Below are 16072 nucleotides of genomic sequence, written 5' to 3'. Positions count from 1 at the left end.
GATCTGTCTGATCCACTCCAATCACTGAAGCGTCAAGTACTACTGGATGGCACAAAACCACAGCCTGTCCTGCCTCTGCTTCCTAATACTGGAATAAAACCAATGCATCTGTGAGATTTAAAAAAAAAATATATATAAAAGAAAATATATATATATATATAGTCCAAATTATGACATTGCTTTGAAAAAGAGTCTACAGTTTAATTTACAGGATTCAGATAGTGATCTCCTGCACAGATGTCAGAGCCTCAGGTGTGCTTACTTGAATATAAAGGTTTATTACAACATGAATCTGTATACAGTGATGATTATTGGTACAACGCACATGTAAATAGCAAAAAACCCCAAACTCCAAAGACAATAGAAGCATTTCAGTATTATACCAAGTGGGAAAGAACAGATAACAGTCAAGGTCACTATGAGTCATGTCAAGATGCCCATTATCCTTAATGAGTAGAGACTCTCTCAAGGTTCACATTATCAGAACACCAGAGACAGGATGGCAACTCCCAACAGAAAACATCTCATTTTGGTTGGGCATAGTTAATGTCATACACAATGTTAAAAGAGAACAAAAGATGTATTATTCATAAATTCCCAGGCGCACAGTTAAAGACAACATATCAATATGAAAGTCTAATTTGACAAAAGATCCAACACATACATGGCTGACAGTAGCTTCCCCAGATATTGTCCCTAAATCCTGTTTTTTTCATGATCTTTTCCATTATGAAACAAATTCCGGTTCAATACACACCCTTTAAAGCTTAACGGTAGATTGTCGGGAGACACTCTGTTCTCAGCAGAATAGTTATTTGATAAGACAAAACAAAAACAACAGAAGATTGACTCTATAGCAGCACTGCATCAGGTCAGTGGTTATCTCTGGCTTGCGTTGATACTGGCTCATACTCGCCAATATCTTTCCCCTCCCCCTCCTCCTTAAGATGTTTTTCGCCCTGAGCTTTGCCTAACAGGTCAGCAAGCATGTGGAGGAATTTTCTAGGTCGTTACCAACGTGGTAACTGCTGTACTTGGCTTCAGTGTCGCTCCAGACTATAAATTAAGATAAAATACGCGTCTTCAATTCCTTCTGTTGTACAATAATTGAAGCCAAAATATCACAGATACCGGCATCTTAGGCTTTTTGGACCTTTTTAGTTTGCCAATGTACCATCCACTAACATGGAGAGGGCAGGATTTATGGCTGTGACCAGCGATCAGAGGGGGATCCAGATTTAGCTGTTCATTTAGGGAGCTGTTATGTCGTCTATATTTATTGTTCATGGTCAAAGCTTGTTTTATTGGCTGAACAGAATACTTTTTCAGCAAATCTCAATGCATTTCATCCGTGACTAGAAAACCAGTGCTAGTCTCATCCAATTATATGAAAGGAAAAACATGCACAAGCCCAGTCTTAGAGGAAGATACATTCGTATACTGCATCTCGTCTTTTTAGGTTAAAAAATACATGTTCATAATAAATAATTGCTGAAATACATTTAGTATATCTCCTCCAATAGAGCACACTGTAGAAGCCCTGTGTCATTTCAATCCACAGTCACATATGGTGCTCAAAAGGTTAATTAATGACATTCCATCAAGCCATTTATAAGGGAGAAATGCTCAGCTTTTCAAATGTAAAATTTGAATAGACAGGATGAAGAAAATAATTTAAAAACTATTCATCTTCAAAAAATAACAACAGCGGCAGCTTTAAATGTATCCATTTTAACTGCAGCCTCCCTGAAAGGTATGGCCATGTTTATCCTTCCTTGACATTATGGGTTTTATTTGGACAGGGACAAACTACAAAGGTCTTAACTATCAATCAAGCTATGTACTTGGGTAAAATGTTTAACTGTGGTCATTCAGCAGACTAAGAGAGCAACATTTTTTAAGACTTGTTTTTTTGGGGAGAGAGAAATCTACAGCTGGACTTGAAGCTATTGTTTTTAGCAATGACGATCTATACCCATGAAGAAACTAAGTCAGATTTACAGGTTTGGAGACATCTGTCAGTTGTTTTGTTTGCTTTGTAAATGGAGCAGCATGGAGCTGCGTCATCAGTTCCACATGATCTGACTGATGATGTAACACAGACTAGGAGACACAATCTTACTGTAAACTACAGGAACATTTTCCTGTTGAAAATAGCCATATGGTGGAATGTAGGCTTGCACCTCACCAGTCCCACATGTTGGGGTTATTCTGAACTTATCTCTTATCTTGCCCAGCTTTCCTCTCCCTCTCTCACTTTGATTTCCGGGGGCTATATTTCATTTTCTGTCAGAAATTCAGTCTTAGGGCAACATGATAGCCAAATGATTAAAGTGTGTACCACACAGGCAAACATGCCCAAAGCAATGGGTCCTTGACTCGACTCCAGGCAAACTGAACCACTTATTACATGTCCCCTCCTCTCTCTCAATATATCCTGTCTCTCTCCACTATCACTATAAAACACAAAATGTCAAAAGGCCAAAAATAAAATACCATATAGTTTTTAAATTATTCTATATTTCACCCACGAGCTTGAAGATGCTTGAATAATAGATAGGTCAAGAGGATTTTAAGGCCCCTTAAGCATCGCGTTTGAAAGGATGTTAAAACTTTCAACCAAATGTTACCAATCGTTTCTGCACTTGACATCGCAGTCGCTCTATGGAACATAATGGGCCTGACAGAGCCACTGAATAAAAAGTGTATTGACCCCACACCACTGGGGGCAGTAATTGGCCTCTAAGCAAGTTTGTCAAGAAAAATAAAAAAAATAAGAAGCAGCAACGATTGAAGTGGAACCATAATCAGCAAGCAACTCCCAGTATTTTTATTGCTAACAATAAAAGTCTGTCGGCTATGAATTCACTATATTTTGTACTTCCTTTCCTCATTAAGGCAGCTAGTCTGTTTTTTATCACAAACAAGGCAGTAGGGTAACAAGAAACTAAGGTGCAGAAATGCCAAAGATGTGTCAAACCCTGAATTGAAACAGTGTCTTCTTCAGAAGAATTAAGTATTGACGGCTTAAATATAAAAATCATTTGATAAATCTTTTAGCATTTTCATCTTGAATATCGCTGTTCTTAAAAACCTAGTATGAATTTCTTATATCTTCACATATTCTGACATGATCAGGAACTCTGCAAAAATCTAAAACCATTTTCTCTCTGAAACAGAATAAAGACTTTTTAGAGGAATTTATTCCCTTATTATCTTACTATCATTTATTTTCTATCATTGTTGAGCTCATCTAGTACGACAATTAAATCCGGAGGTGTTTCCAGTTATTCAGAAGTACACTATTCAATTTCATGTGCTGTATTACAAGGGTGTGTTTTAGTAAGCAGTGCACAAGTGTCAAACACTTGAAGATATGCTCACATTCAATCATGGAATTAAAGAGATTTTTTTAATTTACATTTTGCACATAAAAACCTCCAATGAACCCAGGAGAAATTGAATTACCATTACAGTGCAGCTAGGGCTCCACTCCCACTGCGTTTTCCTCCCCTGCCTGAGGAGCTACCCTGTAAATATAGGATTGTACATAAAGGATTAAAAGGCGATGCCACGAAAACCCTGAGCCTGAGTGTAGCAGAGAGCGCTACTCCAACCATAAGCTCCTCAAATTACTGATTCTAATCAAAGAATGGGCAATGCGAAGCAGTGAAACACCGATTAATCGGCCAACATCTGGCATTTTTTGTTAATCGGCATTGATGTCTTCACCAGTAAACATAAAATATCTACAGACATTTGAACACATATTCTTATGTTCATCTTTTAATCCTATATATTTTTGATTTTGAAATAAGTAGAGGATCAGATCTTAATTTTCACATGTTTTTCTGTGTTCAAGAGATATAAATATTTAGATTATATAATTGTAAATTCAAACTATTTTGTTTGTCATTGTTATTATAAATGTGTTACAAAATCAATATTATATCAGATTCATATATTGTCCATCTCTTTCCTGCTCAATATCCTCATCTACCATCGGGTTGACAATGACTGCAAAGGATATTTAAAAATGTAATTTGACAGAGAAATCCCTCAATTAGACTTACATAACGACACATTTGACCAACTTAGAGGATCTCATTTCAAAGCCTTTATCGTGGCATCGGATTACATAACAGATGATTCAGAGGAGAAGTTGCGCTTGCTATGCATCAGTGAGCCAGAGAGACCCAATAATCCAACACTGTCCCAGGGACACCCTCCCTTCATGCACTTTACTTTCAAAGCAACCCCTCCTCAGTGCCACCATCACTCCCGTGCAGGTGAATTGAAAAAGACAACACGCGTGTTATTTTTGCACAATGTACCTTTAACTGAGACCGTGACTCAACCCAGGAGGCTGTTTGTGTGCATGGATGTGTGTGTGTGTAAGTGTGTGTGTGTGTGTGCTCCTGTACTTATGGATTTGTGAGGACCAGCTATAGCATAGACCCTACAGAGTGAGGACATTTCGACCGGTCCTCACATTTCACAATGGGCTGTTTCAGGGTCAAGACTTGGTTTTAGGGTTAGGGTTAGAATTAGGGGTTAGGGTTTGGCATTCAGTTTGGATGGTTAATGTTAGGGTAGGGGGCTGGGGAATGTATGATGTCAACGAGTGTCCTCACTAAGATAGAAGTACAAGTGTGAGTGTGTTAATGTGTATGTGTAGCGTGTGTGTAATGTGTGTGTGTGTGTGTTTGTGTGTGTGTGTGTGTTTGTGTGTGTGTTTTCCAACCAACAGAGGTGGGAGCCCAGCATCAACCCCCGTCAACAACAAACACGTCCCATCCCGAGCACGATTCTAAGCAGGGACATTTTCTTGATAACCACCACGCCACATTCCCATTCAGGTCCACGCTGATGCAATTTTCTTCCGGAGCGGTTCTCCTCGAGCACCATGATTAATTTACTGCACAATTACGCTAAGTCAGCGACGTGCAGGGGCTGGTCACGCAAAGAGCCCCCGGAGCCAGAAGATGGTTTCCAGAGAAATACTGATAAAGAATAGAACCCGGCTCCCTGATGGAGGCGGACGCAGCACAGTGGCACCTGCTCGAGGAGAAGCCGAGTGGTGCCTGGCTGCGGGCGGAGGGAGAGGGAGGACCCGGAGAGGAGAGAGGATGCTAGCGGTCCCGGTTTACTCATTGGAACCCGGGTGAAAACACAGAGAGAAAGAAAAGCTGGGAACAGAGATAGAACACATGGAGGATGGGGGGGGGGTCTCTTACCTGTGCTGCCCCAGAGAAGCAAGGCTAAAAGAACATCCCGTGACTGGACCATCGCAACTCCCGAGTAAACGTGCGCGTAAAAGCGGCGAAGCCAACGTCTAATCTCCGCTCGGGTCCCTCGGGTGTCCTGCCTCCCTCTTTTATAAGCGACGGCTCATCCTCGGAGGCGGGTGCTGAGAGCCGGTCGGTGGTGGCGGGGAGTCGGTGATGACAGGCGGCGGTCAGAGGGAGATTAGCGGCGGTGATGAGCGCCAGTGCACCGTTCAAAGTCTGACTGACAAGCAATGCCTGATCACATTCGTGGATTCATCCGCATGGGCGGAATAAGAAGGACCGCCCGTTAAATAGTGCGCGCGGGGGGTCCTCAAGTAGTACCAGTGTGTTGGGGAAACCCCTCCTCACATTCATAATAATAAATATGATACAATTCGTACTATGGGTGTTATTAGACGGATAGTTCACCGGAAAAATGGAAATCTACTCTTTATCTCCCAACCTCTATGTCGATGGGGGGTGGGGTGAAGTGTATGAGTACACTACACACTGTTGGAGTTTCAGTGGTAAACAGCGTTGCAGCCAAATCCAAATAATAAATAAAACATAAAAATGTCTTCCAAGTGTCAATGAGCCCTGACATTCAAATTGCACTTGGAACAGCTTCATTTACACCAGGTTTAAACCCTGAATGTCTGCAGTTATCCTCCTGGCTGGAGCCATGTTCACCCAAACCGCACAAGCTCACACCTCTATGCTCTCCACCGAGGGCCACGTGACGACATCAGTCATGCTCAGCAGTAACTGCACCTAAGGAGCAATGCTACCGGAAGTAGTGATGCTACCGGAACTAGCGCTGCTACCCCACACACCCTTGTGGACAGCTCATGTGCATAGTTGTATTAGAAATTTTGTGAATTTTAATTTTTCTGTGAACTATCCCTTCTTTAAGTTGATTCATAATTTGTACTAAAGCAGTAATAACAGATGATGAACACTTCCCCAGTCTACACCTGTACATTAGTCATCCTCTACAAACCCAAATTATTTATCATCTATTATACTGTTCCTTAATTCCACTCGGGTGTACATAAACACATTTCTGACAATATAAATCTAAGCAGACTGTATATACTGTACATTGTACAAATACTCTGCACCAAATGATTCACCTAGCCCATACAAGTAACCTGTATGTTGTCGATTCTTATTTGTTTGAGTATGTTTGCACTGTGCACCACTCTACTGTCCTCTGGTCAAAACTAGCAAACTCTCTTGTTAAGTTGTTCTCTATTGCACATCGTGGTCACGCCAATTTGTTTTGCTAGTTTCTGTTGATAATTGTGAGTCTATTTGTGTAAGTACACTGAGCGCAACTACACTGGAGTCAAATTTGTAGTATGTGTACTCATACATGGCAAATAAACCGGATTCTGAAAGTCACAGGGCATTTTGTGTCTCTTTTTGCTCATTGCGCTTCTATCTGTGGTCATTTTGTGTCGTTGTTGTTTTGTTTATTTTTGTCCAGTTTGTGTCTTTTGTGTCATTTCGCGTCAACCTGTGTTGTGTTTTGCATCTCGTTGTAATTGCGTCTTATTCCTTTGTACCACTTTTCTTTCTCTTGTTGTCATTTTGTGTCTCTGTGCTCCATATTAATCTTTTTAAGGTAATTTTGTGTCATTCTAGTAGCTTGTCGTGTCAGTTTGTGTGTTTTTCATATTACATCAAATTGTGGTAGTTTCTGACTTGTAGTCACTTTGAATTCCATTATTCCAGTTTTATTTCTCCTTGTAGTCATTATGCATATATTTGTGGTCATTTTATGTCACTGCCATTTTTAATTAAATTTGTGACCAATTTACATCAACTTGTGGTCGTTCTCTGTCTCTTTGTATTTGCTTTGCATTCCTTTGTACCAATTATTCATTGTAGTCATTTTGAGGTTCTTTGTCATCATTTTGTGTTGCTCTGTGGCCGTTCGTGTCTCATTGTGGTCCTTTTTTGTCTCTCTGCAGATACTCTGCATCTAATTGATGTCAATTTATTGACTTTCTCACATAAGATCTCAATCAGTTTTCTTCAAACATAAGGCTCCCTGACCGTTGGGGCCCCTGTGTCCTGAAGGGCTGTTCAGTAATCGAGCCACACCTTCAAGCTCACCAAAGATGTTCATTTAAAGACACTATTTTATTCCATAAGATGTCCAACAGACAGTCAGCAGCTAATTCGATAAATGATTTATCAGTACAGTGATTTCCAGATTTGTAATCTTAGGCTTTTATGCTCTTAAATTATGGTAAACTTTAAGAATATTCCTTAACAAAACAAAACACTTTGATAACATTATGGAACTAATCAGCGTGAATCTTAGTCGCTAGCGTATGATCAAATAAAAGCTTAAAATTGATCATTTATCTTTTGGAAAAGTACTGTGAACCAAGGAGGAAAGTCATACGTATACATATTTATACATTCATTTAACTGATCAGTCGTTTTCTCAAAGATGAATCTTCAAATATAATGATTCGCAGGCAGTTTCCAAGCTTTGAATTAAAACAAAAGCCCCAACATTTCCAAAAGCAACTGTAAAATAAGGCAGTAGAACTTGTATTGCATAAAAAAATACTACTGAGAACTATAGTCAATCATTTGAAATGTAACATTCAAGAACAAAAAAAAACACATTCACCGCCTCTACATACTTCTGTAAAGGACTGCTGTGAGTCAAATACTCCCCTGACACCCCTCAACCCACCAGTGACCAAAAGAGCCTTACGCAACACACTTAACTTAAAAGGGAACTCTATGGTACCTGAGAGAACAGCGATGCAAGAGAAAGGGGGCTGTTGTTTGCTTGCACAGCAGGGAGGGATTGTTGCACTTGGCACCATGAGGGAGCAGCTCCCTTTGATTTGCCCCGTTGGCCAGCAGTGAGAGGCAATGAGCCAAAATAAAATAAAATAAAATCTATCTGTGGGCTGGCTGAAAATGTACGGTGGTCAAATGCTTCACATTTTCTGAAAACCCAACCCTCCAACTGCGATATCCCCCCACACATACCATGGGTGGCCCCAAAAATGTCCACAGACACTCCCTTTTTCAGCCCCCTGTTTTAAACGACCATCGACCAAGAAATATCCAGACGGAGCAGAGAAAGAAGGGCAGCGGAGGTGAAGTGGGCTGGCTTCAGAGAGCTGTGGGGGGAGAGGGACCGGGGTTTGATTGGCGTTTGTGCTTCAGCATCACAGATAGGAAAAGTATGACTCAGCTGATGAGTCACATAAATGCCCTCTGAACATAACGTAGTGTTTTATTCAGTGTGCGTTTGAGTTGCATGAAGCTGATGTAGCTAGATTTTATTTTTAGGTTGGTGTTCACGAGTGTCTTAAATTTCCCAAAACATTTCAAGAGTTTTCTATTCAAAGGAAGAAAATGAGGATTTATGCCCAAGTTATTACTTAAGAAATATCACAGCTGCAGTCAGCCAAATTCTTTGGTGTTAATTGATAAAAAAAATTGACTGGCGACACAATTAGTCGGCAGAAAAACTGACTAAATCACATCATGTGAGAAATCTGTGCAGCATTTTAACTCAGTCTTATCTTTTGTGTGACAGCGTAGCTTGAACTTGTACACGCGCTAATCATCTTCATAAAAAAAATACTTTTATAGAAGAAAATTGTACTTAAACATCACCCAGAGAGTCATTAAATCCATGTGCGTGAAACTGAATATGTGAAAAATCCCACATAACGTACTCTTTCATTGACTCAAATCCCTTTCAGAACTTTGCCAGAATCTATTTGGCTTCATTTCTCGTGTTCAAACACATATGGCAGTGGATGTAGTTGTAGAACATGTGCCTGCTGATCATTTGTTGTATCCTTCTCAATTTGGTAAAGAGAAGCACAGGAGTGAGCAGGGAAACACTCATTTTACAAACATGCACAAGTCCCTCCAAAGTAAAACATGACCTTTAATCACATTGGGCTGTCTGAAGGTATTTTGTGTTGGTCCATCTCTCTGCCTTCCTCTTTTAGAGTATCTCTCCCTCTCTGGTCTCCATCCTCTTATCCTTTTTCACCCATTTCAGCCATGGCTAACATGTATACGCCCCTGAGTTTACGCCTACATGCACATACATGTGCGGTCCTTCACGTCCACTTTTACAGCGATGATTTCTTTCTACCCATCCATCGCTCTATCTATCCGTCCACTGGAGAGGATACAAGTGAACATCCTCCGCTGTAGGAGGTTTTAAAATAGCTCATCTCTTACCTCCTCCACTACTGCACCAGAAGGAAACATACAATAGTGCTGTGAACATTGGTTTCTGGGTCACGGGAGGAAAGAAGAGGTCATTTGTGCAGATGGGGAGGGGTATGAACATGTGACCAACGAGAAAACCCAGACCCTCTCCCTCTTAATGACTGTGGTGTGCATTATATAATAAATCAGGCAAAATAAAACCAAACGTTGACACATCACTGCGGTGTTTCTGTGGATCAGTGGGTTGGGAGAAATGCAGAATCGTAAACAAGGTGGGTTATGAAATTGAATGTAGCCCACCACAGCCAGAGAGTCACAGGTAGAAGGCAGAAGGGCCAAAGCCAATGGCAAGTCTAATTCATCGTCTGCAGTCAGGATGAATGACACGGTGAAAAGCCTCGGAGCACATCCCTGTCCTTCAATTATCACCTTTAGTGCAGGGAGACTGAGCTTCCTATAATCTCAGGACTGAGGGGTGTGTGTCAGTTTGCTTGAGTGGGAGATGGTGATGTCAAACAGTGGATTCATTGTCCTGAGAGTCTGTCCTGAGGAGCACACAGGGCTCCTTTGTGGACTGCAGATATTAATCTGCGTAGGCAGAGATCTGGAGGAGTTAGACTAAGCTCACATACAACCACACACATCAGTGCACACAGACACACAGATGGACTCAGCCATATGCATATTCATTATGTAACAGGAAAAAAAGAGAGAGAGGATGCAGTGTCCAGTCCGTTGCTGCTTCCCCCATCATAAAGATTTCATTCTTCAGAGATGATCTACACAACACATTTAAACTGTCGTCACCGCTGTGGGCCCAAGGTGTCATTGTTAGATGTCATTGTAATGTTCCACCCAGCATCCATCATCAACCACAAAGAGGGCTCAGTTCCACTCAGAGTCCAGTGTCTGAGTGCCAGACCAAGAAAACGCCTCACCTCTGTCGCAGCAGCAGAACACAGGGAAATATGCTGTCGTTAAAGTCAAAGAACTCAATTGAAATACAAAGTTAAGTATATTATGAAGATTATTTACATTACCAACGTGGTTTCCAAAACAGACAGTTAAAATTATTTTCTTGGAATTTAGTCTTAAATTAAATGAAGACAATATCGGGCAGAGCAAAGCACAAGAATGTTAAAACAAAACCAACCTTGAAGATTTTTAGAGTAGACTCATCTTTGAAATCTGCTGCCACCTAGCGATATTAGAACACCACAGCATGGAAGAGGAGCCTAAGCTAAGACGGCATCACGTCCCTGCAATAGCTTCTCAAGTGTGATGTGGTCTTCCTGACACGTGAGGGCAGCATATCTCTACAGCAAAATGGCCCACCCAGCATCTTGCTGTGTAATTCATGCATGGATAGAGTTCAAACACAATCAAGAACTAATGAGAACTAATGGTGATCCCTTCTCTACTGTAAATGTGGTGTAATTTGGAAAATGGTGGATAATGGATTTTCATCATGTGCCCACAGTGTCTGGCCTCGAACCCAAGCGGCCTGACTTGGACCCAACACTCCAGCTGGATGGGAGGTTTAACTCAAGCCCACTGCAGTGGATCGGAATGAATTGAGTGCAGTTGTGTTTGATTGATGGTTTTCTTTTCCTAATGTTATTTTCAGGCAAATGCTGCTGCTTGGTTGTTGTTGTTTAAAAAAATCACTCTCAGCAGTGTGCCTCTATTTTTCTGTTTTTATTTTTGAGATATTTCCACACCATTTCTCACACATCATTTTGTCACTGAGCATACACATCCAAGCACTGGTACATGGAGGTGTTTACATTCATATATCACTGTTACTCTGGACAGTGACAAATAAAAGCAACTCTCCATCCCAACTGTGGAGGAAGTTGTTCTGCTCGTGTATGTTTTTGAAAGTGCAAAGTGCATTTCTATTAAAAAAAACACAGATTATCACTGATTACCATCACAAATTGTTTTCTAAATGTAATTCAAATTGCTGATAACAAAAACCTCTGGAATTGTTCTTGTGTTTCTGTTGGATGTAACCGTTCCATAAATGATCTCTATTTTTAGCACCTTAGAAAGATTTGATATGCTCTGAAAACAGATGTCACTGTCACAACCATCAGCACAACCCCCCCCCCCCCCACACACACACATACATGATACGTCTCAGACAAATTATTGTAATAGATCCATGTCCAAACATAATTAATATAAATAAATTGTATAAATCCATCACCAATCAGCAATCAGCCCCCTCCTCAAATGCCCTTGTCATCGTTAAAAAATTGTACTTAAGGGCTTAATGAGAGTAACCAGCTGATTTGAAGACCTTCACTGCGGACTATCCTCAAACATCCTGCAAACCGAGCTTAGCATGCAGCAGCTTCAGTGATACGCAGTGACAGTTCGCATCAGATCCTCGGTCTTTCAAGAAGCCTGTCACTTTGGATTTCACTCAAGATGTCTGACGAGCCTCCAACACACTCAAACCCCATCTCAAACCCCGGGCTATGCAGAGCGCTGCTCTTAAGAAGCTGTCTGCAGTGTGAAGAAACTCCAAAGAACTAAAAAAGATGAGAGATGTGTGAAATGAGTGATTGATGAAAAGGATCGTCTTTTACATGCACCGGAATGGGATCAACACAATGAATACACAAAGTGGAGTTTATGCAGTGATTACACCACAACAGGTTACAATAAATAACCTACTGGGATAAAACAGACAAACAATCTTGAGCTAAACTAGGTCATTGCTTTCCTTTCTATGTGCTATGTAATTAACTATTTCCCCTCAATATGTCACTGGCTGCTTTGGGACTGTTAGTGTTATTGGGTTCCCAGTAGGGAGCCCACGTATAAGAGCTTGGCTCGGTGTGTTGGTCCATTCAGTCTTACTTTAACAGGTTTTTCAGTGTTCAGTGTGAATGTGAATAATGTTTCGGCCTCTACGAGCCTCTCGAGTCCGGCGGGGCTGTTATCCTGCGAGCCAACCTGGAAGTTAACTCTGCCACGGCTCGTTGGCTGCACAACCCACTCTAACTTCAGTGGGGTTTTGAATGTGCATTTAGATTGATGCCGAAAATAAGGTGTGAGTCTAAAACACAGGCAGTCATCAGTGGAAATAGAAGTGGGCTCTGTTTCGACACACAGCAGAGCTATAGCACTATGCTGAGAAGTCTTGAAACCAGAGAACTACAGAGTTAAAACTAGAATATCAAAATTTATATATTACTTCTCAAAACAAAGTGACAAAGTGCTTCACAAAGGTAAAAATGAATAAAATAACATAAGAAACAGATCCCGAAAAGAGTACATACAAGAATGAAAACATTAAAGGTGTTACAGAAATGTGAGCATGACCATCCATTACAATCATAAAAACTAGAATCAGGGATAGCTGTATGATAAAAACACACATTGAGCTTTGGTTTTAAATTCACAAGATCCAGATTTTTACTTGGATCTGCACAAAATTACACACAGAAAAATCACTCCCCTATATACGCATGGTAGAGGGGAGTAATGTTTATGTTTGGTTTCATCAGAATCTATTTATAAGTCTCTGACAAATCGACCAGAATGACGCAAAGCTTCCCAATCTCCTCCAAAATCCTGCATTCGCCCCTTGATCCGGATCCGCTCTTACATTTAATATCTTCTTTCTTGACCTATACCACATCCACAAAGAATCAAATGGAGATGAAAACATAACTTCCTTAGAGAAGTTATATTAATACAAAATCATTTATGTTTAAAAAAAAAAAATGTCCAGATTTAACAGCCATAACATGTTGTGAGGATCCTGTAAAAACACCTCAACGCTTTATTAAGAGGTTTAATTTTACTTTGTAACATTGAACACTGATTTGTCTTCAAGCAATAGTTTGACATTTTTGAGGATTACATTGGCTCACTTTCTGGAGGAGAGTCAGATAAGCGGACTGATACCGCTCTCATGTCCTCACTGAAATGTGAAGCAGCAGCCAGCAGCCAGTCAGCTGAGCCTGGAAAACACAACAAGCCCGACTCAGTCTAAAAGTGACAAAATCTGCCTGCCAGCGTCAAAAACGGAAGTGCAAAATACAATTACGTTTAAAAGAAAAAACAAATTGGAGGGCGTTATGTGCTGGACCATTTCTTGGCTGTGAGCAGTTGTCAGGCGACCTGCACAGATTCCAGGAAATCACTGCTCCGAGCCAAGAATTATGCTAAGCTACGCTCATCGGCTGCTGGAAGTAGCCTCATATTCAACAGACAGATAGGACAATGGTATCATTCCTCTCATCTAACTGTCCACAAGGAATAAAACAAGTGCATTTCCAATAAATATAGAAAATTAGCTTGAAAGATTTATCTTATTTAAGACATTTTAATCAAACGCTATACATGTCCCAGTTATTTTTTAATAAGGGATCTTAGAATTTAAGCCTCATTGTTGGACTGGAGGGAAATAAATTGTGTCTGTAGTGATTTGGAGACTTTGTGGTGAACCATTGTTTTGAATAAAGCTTTGTTGTAGCTCAGGGTGTAGTGGTGACTCTGGCATTACTCGCCTTTCCAACAATATTTTTTGAACTTCAAACAGAATAAGATGAACTTTGAAGGGTAGATGTTCAATTTTCCAACCCTTCCAGTTCTTTTGATTGTGTGAGAAAGATACGGACAAATACTTTTTGCCTGTTGCTCATTTCCTTAGACGACACTTATAATTCACAGCCTTTTCCATCAACGCTCATCTTTTCTCTTCATTGTAAAGTAACATGAGCAAATTTGCTCCTACAACTTAATTCAGATTTCAGACACTTTATACTTTTTTTATTCAACATCCAAAACTTTAACATGGTGCATTTTAACAAATTATATGAAGATGATTTAACTTGGAAATCCCATCAACTTCAACCTTTCCCAGACACATTTGAAATCGTTCATCAAGCATTTGCTCTATCTTTAAAGTGGTTTCATACATTTTTCACACCATTCTTCATTACACTCCCTGTTATGTATTCAGAGGGAGATGGACCCAGCATAAGCAACTATTTATTCATGATTTCTTCCAAATGTTATTTTCTGTCAGGGATTTTTTTTACTTCACTCTAATATGGAATGGGAGATGATTGACCTGAGAGGTCTGAAGCCTTAAGAAGTTTTATGTCGGGAGTTGCCATCGTGTCTCTGGTTCTGTGAGACGGTCAACCTCGAGAGTCTGTATCTCCTGAGGATAATTACTTACAGGGACGTATCTGTTCCCTCCTATTTGCTATTAGAGTGAGTATAAGTCACAAATTGCCAGACATATTCTATAATTCATTTTTACCCTTGATTTCCTGTGTGTTTCTGTGTCTGTTCTGGGTTTTAGTCTGGATTTTTTGTTTCTGTGTTATCTATCCCTGCTTGTATTTCCTAAATTTCCCTTTGGATCAATCTATATATCTTTCTATCTAGGTCTGGGGGACATAGCCAAAAGTTATGTCAAAGGAAGAACTTTCAAGATAGAGAGATCAGTCGATATGGACGATTACACATTAAATGGCTCATTATTATTTATTTTTAGTTTAAAGACTGATTTTACTTCTCCTGAGTGAAGGTTGTGGTTTTAAACTCGTCTTTGTGAGCAGGGAATGACAAACACCTGATAAACACCAAAACATTTGACAAATCTGAGGTAGATGTGATAATGTATATCTCCTCGCTATGGTTACACAATGTTTAAGCAATATATCAATACATATTTAACTTTTGTTGTATTGGTTATGATAACAATTATATCGTGATAATTATTAATATTGTTTTATTGAAAGAAACATGAACACAACACACATAAGAAAAAACTAACTCGTTCACACACGATCAGGTAGAAACACAATCCTTCAATTGTATTTCCAGTATAAGAGGAACATGGATCACAATGTGTTTTCTGTGTTTGTCATTAGCATCTTGGGCATAAAGATGTAGCCTCTTTGTTGTTACCCTTGTGTGTTGATTGGAGTCAAGACAAACAGCGTATAACGATGGCCGCCTCCTGGATTGGTCTTCTGTCGTACCTGTCTGTGTTTCCAATTAAGAGACTAAACCCCCCCTCACATCATTGTTTTGCCAATTTTTTGAAAGAGAAGAAGCAGGACTGCCATCGCCGAGTGCTAATTAATTACACTGTCTAATGGCGCGGCTCTCCGTCTGTATCCACCTGGCCCATTAACTTTCAATTCGCAGACTGGATTTTTCACAACCTTTGTACAATTAAAAAAATGTCAGGACATGCACTTCTCAGCTCATTCCGGTGACAATTCTCACAATTGATTGCCTTCATTAAGTTATTAAATTGCCTTTAAAAAAATATAAAAATCAAAAAAAAATAAAATGACCCATTTGATGGCTCGTCAATACAGCGCCATTTTACCAGGCTAATTTGATGCTGCTGCAGTTTGAAATTAGCGAGTCCATTCAGTTCAGCTCTTGTCCCTAATTTCTGTTTGAGCTCAGTGTTCGTATGCGTGTCTCTTCTGCCTAATTCAATTCATCACCAGAGCAAAAGACAGAACTATCACACTGGATGCTTTCTGCTGGATAGTTACATTAGAGCCGTGCTTCATACACAA

At 40.1% G+C, this 16072-nt stretch overlaps 1 protein-coding gene across 10 annotated transcripts in view; it reads right to left on the bottom strand.

The window, feature by feature from the left end:
* ncam1b (neural cell adhesion molecule 1b) overlaps positions 1-5510 on the bottom strand; it is a 73015-nt gene extending 67505 nt beyond the window's left edge. For 8 of the 10 annotated variants that reach the window (XM_062386234.1, XM_062386241.1, XM_062386236.1 and 5 more), the window contains exon 1: positions 5238-5510. In XM_062386234.1, the coding sequence (XP_062242218.1) occupies positions 5238-5289 (52 nt within the window). In that variant the 5' untranslated portion in view covers positions 5290-5510. The remainder of the gene's footprint in view (positions 1-5237) is intronic. The other 2 variants (XM_062386242.1, XM_062386243.1) reach the window with 2 other exon arrangements.
* Between the last annotated feature and the right edge of the window lie 10562 nt (positions 5511-16072).

This window comes from Platichthys flesus, chromosome 4 (genome assembly GCF_949316205.1).
Source record: "Platichthys flesus chromosome 4, fPlaFle2.1, whole genome shotgun sequence".
NCBI lineage: Eukaryota > Metazoa > Chordata > Actinopteri > Pleuronectiformes > Pleuronectidae > Platichthys > Platichthys flesus.
The sequence above is the reverse complement of the archived record's forward strand: the minus strand, read 5'-3'. Positions and strand labels throughout refer to the sequence as shown.